This window comes from Equus przewalskii, chromosome 26 (genome assembly GCF_037783145.1).
Source record: "Equus przewalskii isolate Varuska chromosome 26, EquPr2, whole genome shotgun sequence".
In the NCBI taxonomy this organism is placed as follows: domain Eukaryota; kingdom Metazoa; phylum Chordata; class Mammalia; order Perissodactyla; family Equidae; genus Equus; species Equus przewalskii.
The window spans coordinates 33,233,721-33,248,932 of record NC_091856.1 but is presented as its reverse complement, the minus strand read 5'-3'; the positions used below and the strand labels follow the sequence as shown (position 1 = coordinate 33,248,932).

At 52.6% G+C, this 15,212-nt stretch overlaps 1 protein-coding gene across 6 annotated transcripts in view; it reads right to left on the bottom strand.

Annotated features, from left to right (window-relative positions):
• The window catches only part of FUBP3 (far upstream element binding protein 3), a 50,987-nt gene that overhangs the window by 5,805 nt on the left and 29,970 nt on the right, over positions 1–15,212 (bottom strand). For all 6 annotated transcript variants that reach the window (XM_008541303.2, XM_008541305.2, XM_008541304.2 and 3 more), the window contains 10 exons: positions 14,723–14,885; positions 13,437–13,535; positions 10,353–10,457; positions 9,010–9,112; positions 8,108–8,208; positions 5,914–6,055; positions 2,047–2,207; positions 1,211–1,284; positions 802–882; positions 511–587 (listed from right to left, as the gene is read on the bottom strand). In XM_008541303.2, coding sequence (XP_008539525.1) covers positions 511–587; positions 802–882; positions 1,211–1,284; positions 2,047–2,207; positions 5,914–6,055; positions 8,108–8,208; positions 9,010–9,112; positions 10,353–10,457; positions 13,437–13,535; positions 14,723–14,885 — 1,106 coding nt within the window. The remainder of the gene's footprint in view (positions 1–510; positions 588–801; positions 883–1,210; positions 1,285–2,046; positions 2,208–5,913; positions 6,056–8,107; positions 8,209–9,009; positions 9,113–10,352; positions 10,458–13,436; positions 13,536–14,722; positions 14,886–15,212) is intronic.

Sequence of the window (15,212 nt, the reverse complement as noted above, 5' to 3'; positions counted from 1 at the left end):
AGAAAAGAGGGAGATGGTCACCTTGGGGCTGGGAGAGAGGGCGGTAGGGACACCCAGCAAGCAGGGGGCTGCTTGGGAGGGTGAGGGGAGCGGGGAGAGGGCTAGGCGGAGGTGTGGGCACGGCCAGAGGGGCAGGGCCGGGCAGGAAGGGCTCAGGCCAAACCACACCCTTGGCCGGCCCACAAATCCTTCTGACCCATTTGTGACAGAATGCGGGACGAAGTGACAGAAGCCCATAGCTCTGAGAAGGACAGGGAAGATGGGAAAGAAAGGTCTGAGAAGGTGGGCCAGCCTCCCTTGGCTCTGCCCAGCTGGAGAGGCCATCTCCATAGAAGCCTCCCTCCGTTCCCCAGCCCCTCCCAGGGGCTCCCAATGTCCCAGGAGGCTCCCCGACGTCTCCGGGCTCCCTTGGCCTGTTGATCAAGACTTGGAAGGAGGGTGTTTCAGGCCCACCAGCCCCTGGACCTTTCTGTAGGCAGGTGTACAGTCCCACTTCTCCGAGTCACTTACCTGGCACCTGCTGTGTGGGCTGCTGCCACGCCTGGTAGGTGCTGCCCCACCCCTGGGTCAGAAAGGCCGGAGGCCCGCTGTGGAGGACAGAAGAGTCACTCGTTCTGAGGGGGGCACCGCCCCGCCCTGCATCCACCTCCCCTATCCCTCCAGCATCTCTCTCTTCACTGGTCACCTCCCCCACCCCTAGGCAAGCACCACGGTGGTCCTGCCGGCAGTGGCCAGGGGATGACCCCGCTCCCGCAGGCCCTGACTGAGAACTGTGTGCACAGAGTAGGGCGGGTCGCCTACCTCACAGGGGTGCTGTGGGGGTTCCCGTTCACCTTAGCAGCGAGGTTGGGGAAGCACCCTGAGTTCCTGGGAGGGAAGGTGCTGAAAAAGGGAAGACACATGAAGACCGCAGACTGAGGACGTAACAAGAGCGCCACTGAGACCCCACCCACGCCCCGGCGCAGGCGGGGGCTCCCCTCGGGATGCTGGCGGGCAACAGAGACCCTCCGCCCTCCGGGAAGGCTGTCACCCCCAGCACTGGTCAGTCAGCTCTGGACAGGCGGAGGGACCACTGGGAGACGGAAGCACAAGTCCTGCCCACACCCAGAACGGCAGGCTTTCTGGCGGGCACGCTCCAGAAGCAGCTGGGAAGCAGAACCTCTTGGGAGCAAGGGAATTCTTCCAGTCAAGACCGAAGCAAAAAACTCACTTTTGATGAGGTGCAGCAGGTGGCTGGCTGAAGGGGCTCTGTCCGAAGGCTCCAGGTGCTCCGAGACTGGTACCCTGTCGCAGGAGGAGGGAACTCTCACTTCCTGTCGGCCGCGCCTCCCCACTGCCCAGCCCCACCCCAAGGCAAACCACAGCTCTCAGGAGCCAGAGTCCAGTGAAGTGAAGACACCCTGCGGCACTCACACTAGCTTCCTTCCCCACAGGGGCCTGATGTGCAGACACGGCTTCTGCCCCTCAAGGGACCAATACCACCACACAGCCAACACTGGCACCACCACAACTGCCCTAGCATGGCACCCTGGGGGTAGGGACCAACCTGCTTGACTCTCCCGTCAATTTAGGCTGGCCCACGGCTCTTTCTGCCATTCTACGTCCCCTTTGAGGTGAGCAGTGGCCCATCTGTCCTCCATCAACACTCCCTTTCTTTATCTGCTTTGAGGCGCCTGAAACTAAAGCCAGAGTCAATGAAAGCTGCCTGCAGGGCCGCCGCCGGGGCACTGCCAGCGGGGTCCGGGGCGGCGCTGGGGGCAGGCTGCTGTCCCAGCCGCTCATCTAAGCCTCGGGGACATGGCTCTGGGGCCTGAGCTGCCGTGGCCTGGCGACTGCTGCCAGGCCTCCTTGATGGCGTCTGGGCCCGGCCTTGGGATCCCTGGACCCCGACCTGCCCCCTCGGCAAGTCGCGGGGGGCTGTCCTCACATGGTGTGAGGTCTGAAAGGCACACGAGTACAAGGATCTGGGGAAAAGCAGGTACCTTGGACATCCAACAGAACATCCAGCTAGTATTAAGCCAGGTGGGGAAAGGACCTTGTACGTACGCCAACTTTCTCATCTATGAGATGTCTGGCCACCTCGATCTGCTGAGGGATGCCCCTGATGGTGAATATGCGAAGGTTGGGGTCGGTGTTGGGAGGCGGGTTCCGCTGAAGCTCCACGTGGGCTCCCGACTGCTGGTTGATGCTTTTGATGTTCTCGCCCCCTGCAGGCAGGAGGACACCAGACACGAGTGAGTGGTAACTGACAAGCCCAAAGCTCCTGCAGCCCTGCCCCAGAACAGGAGGGAAGGGTACTGCCTGCACACCGGGGCGCGCCTAGAGCAGGGAGTCCTTTCTACTTTTATAACGGTCCTAACAGAAACCAGGGCTCTATCATTTGCAAAGCCAGCCATATGAAGTGAAGCCACAGACACCATATGGCACCTGCTAGTGCCCATCTCAGCATCCTCTGCAGAGGCCTGGAGCGGCCCAGTAGCCCACAAGGGAGCTCGAGGGACAGCCACTCCAGCCAGAGGCTTTAGCCCAAGGAAGGCACTCCATCCTTCTCAGCACAAGAATGGCGACCTGACAGCCCCTCCAGGGCACAATGGGGGCCTACGGCCCTGGCGTGGGCCACCACACCGCTGGTCTCCCTCCCACCGCAGGTCAGACAGACAGCCATAGGCCCCAACAATGCCCAGAGCCCACGCGGGCCTTTGATAGCCCATCCTGTCACTTCTCAAGCCCTTGCCTCCTCCGTGGGGGGGACAGGTCTAGACAGGCAGCCCGAAAATGGGGGTCACAGAGGCCTGCATGGAGCGGGGCTAATGAAAATTTAGTTGGACTCTTTGAAAAACCTGTGAGAGTCTCAGTCTCTTAATGAAATTTGCGTAACAAAAGCTCCACCAGTGCAACAATGGCTTGATTCTTCTTTTGAAATTTCACACAACTTACAGATCAGCTCTGCTCAACTGGAGCGGAGCCAGAACACAAGGCAAACTCAGAGCACAGAGTTCTGCAGAACTGAAAGAGCCAATCTGCGGAAAGCGTGCTGCCGGGTACCAGGGAGCCCCCGCGACCAAAGGCACAGACGCGAGGCCAGCTCCCACTACCCTCCCTGCCCAGAGTCAAAGCCCAGTGGCATGTGTCATGGCATCGCATCACATCACATCGCAATCCTGTCAGCACTCCAGCCTTCCCTCCGCCCCTTGTGGGGACAGCCCATGTCCACACAACCCAGCGAGGAGGTGGTACGGGGACACCAAGAGCAGGCAGAGCCTGCTGCCATCTCATCCCGAAAGAACGACTCCTCGAGAGGGATCAAGAGGCGACAAGGGAGCCTGGGTCCAGCATCCCTCCCGAAGGCGGCGTGCAGCCCCTTCCCTGTGGGCAGGAAACTAGGAGGCAGACGACACTTGGACGAAGCTTTGCTCAACAGCAGCTTGGGGCGCACGGCAGTTCAGTTCAGGGTGCTTTTAAATGTAAAAGCCAATTAAGAAAAGAATTCAGCAGCTCTAGGTCTCGTGCTCAGGATTTTCTTCAAGTTCTGCTTCACTTTAAGAAAAGCGTCCCCACATGTTTTCCCTCGAGCCAACATGCTCATCACAGGGACAGCACCAGCCAACGCGGAGAGTCCGGGCCTGTAACCACTGCCTCTTACTCACAGATTGGGACTCTCATCCTCTCTGCATCATGAAAAGTGAGCTGCTCCACTCCTAGGCAACAGTGTTTCTGGGGAACCGCAACAGCAAAGGATACATGGAGACCTTTCTCCTGCACTCCTGGCCCTTGAAGGCACCTCCCAGCCTCTGCCCGGACGCCACTTGGTTCTGGAGCAACAGCGCCAAAGGGCGCGTGTGTCTGAGCCTGGGAACCCGGCAGGCCCCAGACGAGCCCCCACACCGGGCACTGGGAGCGGCAACCCCACAGACCCCCTTCCCTGAGGCCTTGGGAGCATGCTAATAAGGTGCGGAGGCACCACAAAACCGCACGGGGCCGGAAGGAGTTAATTTAAGTTCATCGTCCTTCAAAATGAGGTCACCAGCTTGGCACATGGTGTCTGTCTATAGACTCATTCAGCAGCCTGCTCCATTCTTCCACCTGATGGGGGGCAGAAGCGACCCACCAGTGGCCCCCCGGCTGGACGTGAAATCGTAAAGCAATTAATCAAACCTGCTAAAAGGCCTGGCTGACAAGAGCAGGGCTGGCCACACTATCTGTCACCATTGCTGTATTTATCATGGAAATCCAGCAGGGGCCCGGGGAGGCAGAGCGTCTGCCCAAGGCCTGGAGCCGGCGGGAGCGGGTCTGACTGTGTGTGGCTCCCTTCCCCTCCCTCACCCACGCGCCCTTCCCAAGGAGCAGGAATTCCTCTCATCCAGCCCTTGAGGAGGAGTACGGAAAGACCCCCCACCTCAACAAAACCATTACTGGGCTTTTTGAGGCTGCCATTGGACCAGGACCCAGTATCAGTTACTGCTTCGTTCTGCTGTCACTTTCCTCCGGGAATCGCTCAGGATGGCTTTGCAGAGGGCAAACTACATGGGGCTGTCCTGGGAGCATCACGGTTTCACTGACGATGGCTAAGTGTCCAGCGAAGACAGCGAGGCTCTGCCAGCCTCTGGAGGAAACACGCACCCAAATGAAAACCGTGCTGACAAAACGGTGCTCAAAGGGCAGGAAAACCTAGACCTCGTTCTCAACCCACGGGCATCAACTGCGTTTAGCCTCACGGCAGGCAAGGTGACAGTCTGACCTGTCCCAGCTTTCGGGCACCTAACAATATCCATTGAAGACTGACCAGCCTGTACACCTTGCGAGAAAATTAAATCCTCATGGCTCCTACCACCTGAGACGTTAATGACCTAAAAGACGACACAGATACAGGAGATATATGTTCTGAAAGAGCGTAAGACACAGTGTCCAGTGGCAGGGCCAAGTGCAGATTCTGGGAGGTGAATGAGAGGGGCGGAGGGAACTCCCACCCTGCCCCCGCTCCCCAGGATGTGCTCCGGCAGCCTCAGCTTTCCATTCATGGAGACATTCCCAGATCGTGTTCCGTGGAACCCGAGCACTCCTCCAACAGCTAAGAGGTGTTTGGTGATCAAAGAAACTGGAGAAACTCTGGGGAGAAGACTGTATTTCCTCCATGTTGCCAAATACATAACGAAGGCAAATACAAGAGCTGGCAGGAGGCTGCGGCCAGCGCACAGAAAGGCTGAGCCTGCGGCCGGGAGAAGAGCTGGAGACGAGAGCCAAAGTCCCGCTCTCGGCAGCCTTTCTCGGTCCCAAGGCCAGCCCAGAGGAACAAGACACGATGGCCTAGAAATCCGCCTGCTCTCTCCCTGCTCCTTACTGAAGGACAGGAAGGAGCCACATTAGCCATTAACAGGGTCTCTACCGAAGGTTCTCTAAAATGCCTAGAAACAACTAACAGATCGATTTTTATTTTCCTCCACAGGGTGTCTGTTACCCATGGTAAATGTGCTGAAAGGATAAAAACCATTTTCATGTGTTGTGTCAATAAAGAGCAAATACCTAAACCCAGTAAGAGAAAAAATGCCACGATTGTGAGAAAGCAACCTCCACTCGAAGAAATGATCCTAACCGTCCCTCTAAGTTCCTTGGGGTGAGTTAACTACTACCCAGTCGATCGGCAAGCATTCAGGGGCCCTCACCTAGTGCAGGGTGCCTTTTCAACACCCTAAGCTGCTAGGACAGGCAAGTCTCACTCATAGTCTGTCTACACTCGATACCGCAAACTCGCTCTGCAGGCACTCGGGAGAAGCCCCAGGCACAGCGGGGCTCCTGCAGAAGGCAGCGCACATGGCGGTGCAGCGCGGGAGGCAGCTCAGCTCCACGCTGCGGAGCATCACCCGTGACCCGTGTGCTCTCAGGCCAGGGAGCCGGAGGGGCACAGCTGCCTCTTACCTTTGCCTATGACGAGGCCACACTTATCGGCCGGCACTGTGTACGTTATCTCCTGGACGCCACCAGGAGTTCCCACACTCCAATCGCCACGGCCACGGCCTCTTCCTCTGGCTACTGCAAGGCCTCCGAAGCCGTCTCTTTCCTGGGAAGGAAGCAAAGCCCAAGTGACGATTTCTGCCACTGCCACAAGCACCGCTTTTGACGTCTTGGGAGGAGGTGAAGTGACAGGATGTAATCAATGCCACACATTGAGAACCTGAGCACTCTTCCACATTTCAGATTCTAAAGTGCTCTTTAAAGCCAGAATTAACACAACTAACAGGCGCATTCAAGGAGGACATGTGCAGATCAACACATGCAGGTACATAAACAGCACAAACAGACCCAACTAAAACAGGCAGTCAGATATCAACTCCCAAGTCTGAAGCCCAATGCCCTTTGCCCCGAGTTTTAATTACTGAGCCCTAGTCCACAGGCATCAGGAGCCAATGTTCTTCTCAATGCTGAGCCTGCCCTTTCCTGTGCCTAACACGTGCTGTGTCTACCGGAAGCCAGATGCTGGATGCTGAAGAGCTACGGGCATCTGAAAGTGAACAGGAGTGGCAACGTACGCCTTCTGACCCTTCTCCGACCAGGCTGACACAAAGAACAATTCAGACAGTGATGTATGAGTCAGAACACCTTGCAATCCAACCAGAAAAAAGGATAAAAGGATTTTCAAGAAACACTAATGTGCCACTCCCCAAAAGAGGGAGGCAACAAGCCAGGCGCTCTGGCCCACGGTTCGGGGCTGGAGAAGTCTGACTGGTTCTTGCACAGCTCCCCCAGCAGAGAGCAAAGCCCGCACCCAACACCTAACAGAGGAAGGTGACTTTCTTTCGAGGACAACAAATCTGCAGCCTTTGTCGTCTGGGTCACCGTGGAGCAGCAGTATTTCAGATCTTTTAACTGCCGAGGGCAGCCGTGGCCAAGCTGTGAGCTCCCCCATGGAAGGGAGAAGCCACACAGGCATCCACCACGGTGACGGAATACGTGCCAAACCTGCTCACCAAACTCAACGTTCACGCGGACTCTAAAGCAGCAGAAAGTGAGATCGGCAGAGTGCTTTTCTCCTGCACTCGGCTTTTATGGGAGACAAACGACAAGCAAGAAAGGTAATTTTAGGGATTTATGTTAACACACACACAGTGCCAGCTTTCTGGGTATGCCACAGACTCTCGAAGACAAGGTTCTCTCCTAAACATCTCGCAGCCTTTGCTGTTCTGGTTCATCAATTCTCACCCCTAGACAGGATGTCAGAGATCATTCAGCGACTCTTCTCTGCACTTGTCAAATCCTAAGACCTGCCTGGGACTCTGGGTGAAACCCATGCCCCCCCACCGGTATTCTGAATCACCAGATCCAGGGGGGTCTATAAATCTGTGACTTCAGCATATACCCCCAGAGGACTTAGGGGGTAACATGGGGAGCACCACCTGGTGCAAAGCTGTAGGTTTGCTGCTGAGAAAACTAGGCCTAGGGAGGTTCAAAGGCTGTCCAAGGTCACGTGGCTAATGGCAGAGCTGGGTGCCAATTCCCAGTGTCTTGCTTCGTCCTTCAGCTCCAACTGCTCTCAAACTTTTGCTTAGTCCTACACATCTGGGGGACAATGCCAACCTACCATCAGGTGCGGAGGTTCCCAAGAGCAATTCACATCTGGGGCAGGTGGAGACGCCAATGGGATCACACAGGCTTGCTCACATTCCAGAAAAAGACGCACACAGAATCAAGTATGTGAAGACAGCCTTAAGACCTTGGAGGATCCCGAAGTGCTTTCTAAAGCTTAGATTTGATTGTACTTAATATAATTTTATACTAAGTACACTCGATTGTTTGAAACTTGGCAGTTTGCATTGTCTTTTCCCAAATAGTTTAAATAGTCAGGAACTTAACTGTGTAAAGAAACTCTAGATTCTGGAATAATAGAGGCAGAAGAGTAATAAACTAGCAGAAAAAAAAAATTATGAAGGCAGGAAACAGGCAGACATAGAGAAGCCACTGGCTATAAATTTAGAGGGAGACAAGTGACAAGAGCGCCGGCTTCCAAGAACGTGACTTGGGAGGGCTGACTGCTCTCGGGTGCTGCCCTGGGAGCCCGCGTAGCCCTGTCTGCTTTTGAGGGTGAGATGCCTGAAGCCCAGAGAGCCGGACCTACCTGGGCTGTAAGAATAAGCTCGTTGATGACATGTGCTGCGTGCTGACACCGATCTGGGGGTCCCATGACCTGGGCAGCTCTCTCTGGACTAATACCATCATCTGTGGAACAAAGTGAGAGACAGGAATGGAAAAGCCCAACTTAAGAAAGAAACCAAAGTCCATCTGATTTGCAATCAATATTCCTACCAGCGCCAAAGGGGCACTACAGACATCACCAGATTCAGAGAATCTTTTGAATGGGGAAACACACGGGGCTACTTTTTTTTTTGCATGGTCCATGTCAATATTCATTTCGTATGCAATTACAGCATTTAAGAAAGATATCATTAGATAAACTAAACTTAAAAAAAAAAAAAAAGCCAAGGAAAATAGAGTTGAGCTACTGCAATAGTTTCCAAAAATTAGCCCACCATAATGTCTTCTCATCTTCAGAGAAATGAGGAAAATAAAGACGATGTAGATGATTTTGCTCATAAAGGTAAATTTATAAAACTTAAAGAATTGTCTTTTATTCTAAGATGTCCTTTTTTTACGGTTTTATCTTTAATTTTATGAAATCAAAATAAGTAGGGTGTTTTTTAAAGTTTTTAATTGGCAAAATTAGAAACTGGAAATGCTATGCCGATTTCTCCCAATTTTACTCGCCTAAGGGAAAAAAAAAAAAAGCCTGGAGAGCCCTGGGCCAGTGTTCTGGCATGAGAAGGGTGACAGGCTAGCCTGCTCAAGGACAGAAATGAGGCACTGGAGGAGAAACTTAGATTGGTAATTTGGAAATAGAACACTGTGAGAGAGAGAGAAGAGAAAAGAACACACAATGAGCTAATTACAAAATCCTTGTTCTGTTAAGTACTTTATAATTCTTTTTAACGCTAAGGACTTTTGAGAATCATCAAGACCAACCTGGTTTGAACTGAATCCTCACACCGGCATCATTCTGGATCTTTTTGATCATTTCCCCATTTCTTCCAATTACAATCCCAACAGCAAACCTAGGCACAGACACCTAAGCACAGAGAAACAAAACCTCATCAGAGCTTTTAGCAAACCTGTCTTTTCTTAAAGGATATATATATATTTTTAAAAATTTTTTTTTCTGCTTTTTCTCCTCAAACCACCCCAGTACATAGTTGAACATTCTAGTTGTGGGTCCTTCTAGTTGTGGCATGTGGGATGCCTCCTCAGCATGGCCTGATGAGCAGTGCCATCTCCGTGCCCAGGATCCGAACTGGCGAAACCCTGGGCCGCTGAAGCGGAGTGTGTGAACTTAACCACTCGGCCATGGGGCCGGCCCCAGGATATATATTTTTAACAAAGAACTTGATTTGTATTGCAGTGCATTCCTGGAGAGATACAATAAAGCATATTTTTTGCACTTAGGAAACATATTGTAGTTGATTTCACTCCTGTCCATAAGTCTGAGATTTGATCAAAATAGCTACAAAAATGAAGCAAGAACAATCCTTATAGATAGATAAATGATTAAAAATGGCAAATTTACCTCCCAAATTCTATGGAATAAACAAATACACCATATATGTTGATTATGCTAGTGGTTCTTTAAAATGCTTTTTCCTTCATTTTTTATTGTGTAAAATACACACACCAGTTATCATTTTACCATTCTCAAGTAGACAGTTCAGTGACATTAACTGCATTCAGACGCTGTGCCAACATTCCTGTCATCTGCACCCCAAACCTTTTCCTCACCCCCAATCAAACCTGCGTACCCGAGACAGCCGCTTCTCCTTCCCCAGCCCCTCCCAACCAGCACTCCACTTTCTGCCTCTAGAATTCGCCTCTTCTAGGGACCTCATGTAAGTGGGGAATCATATTTGTCCTTCTGTATCCGGCTTATTTTACTAAGTATAATGTTTTCAAGGACCAAAGTGTAGCACATATCAAAATTTCACGCTAATGCATAGATTTTGACCCCATTCCACCGCATCAATAAAGCAGGCTTCCTAGTTGGATATCATCACAACACAGATCACCAGGACAAGCTGAATTTTTGTCTTCGCTGGGCAGTGGGAGAAGCTCTGAAGCACAGCCGCAAAAGCAGGGGGAATACAGCGGCTCCCTCACTCAGGCGGCCTGTCGCAGGCCTTCCTCACGCCCACTCTGGGAAGTGAATTTGTAGGGTTTCACAGGTAAGACAAAAGTTCAATAACTTGCCGAAGGTTAAACAGAAGCGTGACCTCCAACCATAAGCCTAACCTCATCCCACTGAGCCGAGGTCAGCCTACCTCCAGACTGCCTCCTCCCATTCGGGAGCTGAAGTCACCGCGCACACCTCGAAAGTCAGCTTGGTCTTTTTCTCGGATGATCTCTAATACCATTTCTCTTGCTTGCTGTATAAAGAGATAAAAAGCATCACGGAAAACAAAATCCTGAAAACGACAGCAGGTGAAATGTCAAGATCTAACCCTCTTAAGTTGGGCTTAAAGACTCAGGGCGCTCAGGTGCAGTGACCTCACTCCGATACTATATTATGGGCTAGGGGCAGGTTGCTGGTGAGGGTCGTATATTATCAAATCTTAAATGACGTGTCCTTTACGTTGCCCAAATGCCAACACAGATAAGGGTCCACCCTCTTTTAAGCCACAGTTGGGTCAGCATATCTGTGCTTGGTCAGAACTTGGTTACGATCACCCTGAGGCGTTTGTGGCGTGGCGTTTCTTTCTAGTGAGGGGAGGGTTTCCTGAGAGCTCTGACTCAGGGCAGGTGCCATGAAAAGAAGACAGTATCCCAGGTGTCCCACTGCAGAGGAGCTCCAGGAGGTAAGGGGGAAAGAGAAGCTGGGCGCCTGATAAGACTTTCCAGCACTCAGAGCTCCCAGATCTCAAGCAAGACCGGCAAGACCACCCACCCCGCAAGCGGACTGTCAGTGTCCTCTCCCCGAAGAAGGCCCTTCGCTCAGAGCGTCCCTGCAGTGTGCCTGCCCACACCGGTCCCAGCCCCAGGAATCTGCACTCAAGGGAAGGTGGGAACCTGGACTGAGTTCTGCTTATGGAAAAACCAAACCAAACAGTGATCAGCGTCTTAGGACACGTGGAGAAATCTGAATATGCCCTGGCTACAAACAATGCTTTGCGATCACCGTTAATTTTCTTAGGCCTGGTTTTGTAGAAGGAAGTCCTTACTCCTAGGAAATAGATGCTGCAGGATTTAGGGGTAGAGAGCCCTAACACCTGCCACCCACTTACAAATGGTAAAGCAAAGAGATAAAACATAAAACATACACAAATAGAAAAACGATAGGAAGGATGAAGAAATAAAGTGTTGGTTGTACTGTCTTTTCAACTTTTCTGTATGTGTGAAGTTTATCATAATAAAAAGCTAGGGAGAGAAAACAAACAAACAAAACTTTACCCTAAATACAGTAAATAGCTTTTCCCAAATAAAAAATGTGAGATATAGGTAGTTTTAAAATAAAAAAATAATAAAAACCCTTTGTTAGAGTTATTTCCTGCAAATTCATGAAACATCAGTGAACTAAGCTCTTTGCTCAGGTTATTTTTTCTACGAAGCCAATGGCCCCAGCAGAGGGGAGGGGGAGGGGGAGGGGGAGGGGGAGGGCGGGAGGGCGGGAGGGCGGGAAGGCGGCAGGGCAGCAAGATGGCAGGGCAGCAGGCGCTGCGCTGGCAGCAAGCTCCCAGCAGGCTGGCTCTAGCTCTTTCCCGAGAGTTCCGCATGGTCACAGGGTTGAGTCCACGAGCAAGACTGGACGAGCAACATGATTATTAAGAAGCCCACCTGTTTACCCTTGGGGGGCTTAGAAACTCTGGGGAGGAGGCCCTCGGGGGCCCTGGTCTGCAGGAGGTGGGGGGTGAGGGGCTGCATCACACCTGGAGCCCAAGGAAAGAAGCCATTTGAACCCCTGGCCCTCAACCCTGTTTTAAAAGCACTATTTTACATATGTACCTGACAAAAAGAAAAACTACCAATGATATCAATTTGAGGTCAGCTGAACGACAGTGTCAAGAATTGGGGGAAATATTTCGCCAGAGGCTGGTGACCTCCACTGGATCAAAGCCCCGAAGCTCCTAGGGAGGAGCAGGTGCCGCTGCTGGCCCAGGTGCGCCACCCTGGAGCTACTGCAAATGCAGCAGAGTCGACGCAGGCTGCAGTGGGCAGCAGAAAGAGCAGGCCTATTTCCCGGGGACAGACACAGCCCTGCACCGCCGCCACGCACATTCCTGCTCACGGCAGGAGATGGAGGGAAGAATGCCCCAGGTGACTTAACTCAGCCTCTCTGGGGCCAGCGCGGTGGCGCAGCGGTTAAGTTCACACGTTCCGATTCTCGGCAGCCCAGGCTTCACTGGTTCGGATCAGACATGGCACTGCTTGGCAAAAGCCACGCTGTAGTAGGCATCCCACATATAAAATGGAGGAAGATGGGCATGGATGTTAGCTCAGGGCCAGTCTTCCTCAGCAAAAAGAGGAGGATTGGTAGTAGTTAGCTCAGGGCTAATCTTCCTCAAAAAAAAAAAAAAAAAAAAAAACTCAGCCCCTCACTGCTTTCCGGAACTGGGGCTGTCCTCTGTGGCTGGGAGCTCAGGACACAGGATGCTTGCTACGAGGGCACACATGTACATGGCGGTGGCACCTTTGCTCACTTCCCACCTCAGCTGGAGGTCTTGCAAAAATGGGCCGGGAGACAGAACAAGCAAATAAAAGCCAAACAAACCTTGCCTTGTAGGTCAACAAATTGAAAACTGCATCTGGTCAGCGCTATGCCATCCAATCAAACCTTTTTCATTTATGAAAATGTTCTGTATATGCACCGTCCTCATGTGGCTCTTGAGCACTCAAAATATGGTCAGTGTCAATGGGGAACTCAATTTTCATTTAATCTGAATTAATTTAAATGTCACATGTGGCTGGTCGCTCTGGAATCAGGCAGCACAACCCTAGATTCTTTTCATCATCAAACCCGGCTTGGGCAAACAGTTCACCTTAAATAAAGGAACATCTGTTTTTTAATTTTTTTTTTTTAAAGGAGATGTCCACATGCTCGAGTTGTCAGTACCCCACTCTTTCTTCCTTTTCCTCCCCAAAGCCTCAGTACTTAGTTGTGCATCCTGGTTCTAGGTTACTCTAGTTCTTGTATGTGGGATGCCACCACAGCATGTCTTGATGAGCAGTGCCTAAGTCTGTGCCCAGGATCCGAACCAGTGAAGCCAGGGCCTCTTAAGTGGAGCATGTGAACTTAACCACTCGGCCAGGGGCTGGCACTATAATTTCTTGAATGACATCAAAGCTCTACAAGTTACTACCAAGTGGCAGCCCACACCCAGGACCTGCCCGATCCATGGTTTTTTTCCTACCTGTACTTTAAACGGGTCTCCAGTGATGCGAAGAGGCTTATCTGCTCCCGTAGGCAATGGGCCATCCTGGATCATGACCATTTTCACACCTGTCCGCTCCTGTGGGGGCACAGGCACAAATACAGCCCTCGCTGTCATGAATAAGAACCTAGGATGGCAGCAGAAGCTGCACAGGGTCGGGTCACGTCCATAGTAAGCCATGTCCCACCTACTACAAGGCACTGCCCTGCCCCAGCCCATGAAGCGGGCCCAAGAATGCTGCCACACAGGCCGTGCTGGAGAGCTGCCAAGTGAGATACAGCCACTTCCCAGAACTCTCCTCCTCCGCCAGTCCCTAGGACATCCAAACAGTAAATGAACACTAGGCACAGAGCGCAGTGCTGTTTCACATCGCCAGGCTGGAGCTCGCGCACAGCCAGGAGAGGGAAGGGTTGCCGGCTCCCCAGTACACAGACGCAGAGGCTCTGAGGCAAGCTGCCCAAGGTTCCCAGGGCTGATGCGTAGGGGACCAAAATCTGGATACTGGGATTCCAGACCCCGGACTCCTAAAGTCCACACTAGCGTGCCTTCCATGGTCCGAGGACTGGGCTATGACAGAGCACACAGGCACGTCACAACCCGACCTGCAACTTCAAAAGCCCAAAAGCTCTGAAATAAAAATTTGTTCGTAACTAATTTCGCAGCACAACTAACCTGAACTCAAGTAAGCATATTTCCAGCCCTCACTAAGTGTGACACTCAGCCACAGAAACACGCATGTGATTAACAGGGCGCAGCCCCAGCACTCGCTGGGGTGTTAAACCCTGAACCTGTCCGGCCCCACGTGTGTCAGAGGAGGGGCTGTGGAGCTACCAGCAGTACTGTTTGTGCATCATCTGCTCAGGAACGGGCTCTCTGCAATGGGTCTCAGAGAAATAGAGTGTAACGGGTCTTCTTCCATCTTCCTTCCGCCAGGGAGGCCGGCCCTTCCCGACTTGTACAGATGAGGACCCGAGTCCTCAACGAGGACACGAAGTTATTCAAGATCTCACAGCTAACGAGGGGTGTGCTGCTGGCTCAGAGCCCCCACTCTGGACACGGCATTTTTATCTGAGATGTTGCTGTCAGGCGGTAAAAGCGACCCTAACAGGGCTTCACCGCCACGGTGGCTGCTCAGGTCCACGGGGCCCAGGGCTCGGCAGCACACCGGAGCAGTGGGGGAAGCCTGAGTTAAGACAACAGCTCCCACACGGGGAGGGAGGCGGCTGAAGGCCTGCTGAGGGCTGCTCTGCTGAAGGCTCACCCACCTGCAACTGCTTTATTGTCTCCCCGCCTTTGCCGATGACCAGGCCCACTTTCGACGCGGGGATGAGAAGCTCCTGGATGGTGCTGCTGCCGTCCACGTCGTTATGAAAGCCAGGGCCATTCCGACAGCGGTCTACAATCTGGCCCAGGAGCCGTTTGGCTTGTCTTTGGGAGGGAAGAGAAGCAGGTCTGAATGAACGCTCTGGGTACCCAGGAAAAGGAAGCAGCCCCGGGGGGGAGCAGGAAGGAGGAAGGCAGCCCTCCATCCAGCTCCAGCTCCTGCCCCACAACCCGCGAGGGCTCTGCCATCCGCCACACCACTGGGCTGGAATTGAAAAGTAACACACACCACAATACCAACATGCCAACACAGCCCCTCCCAGTCTGCCCTCTGCCCGTGCTTGTGTCTTGTATTCACTCCACAAACACGTCTTGTCTCCTGAGAATGCCAGGTGCTCTGGTGACAAAGACCACTTTCGATTCCTTTGCCTA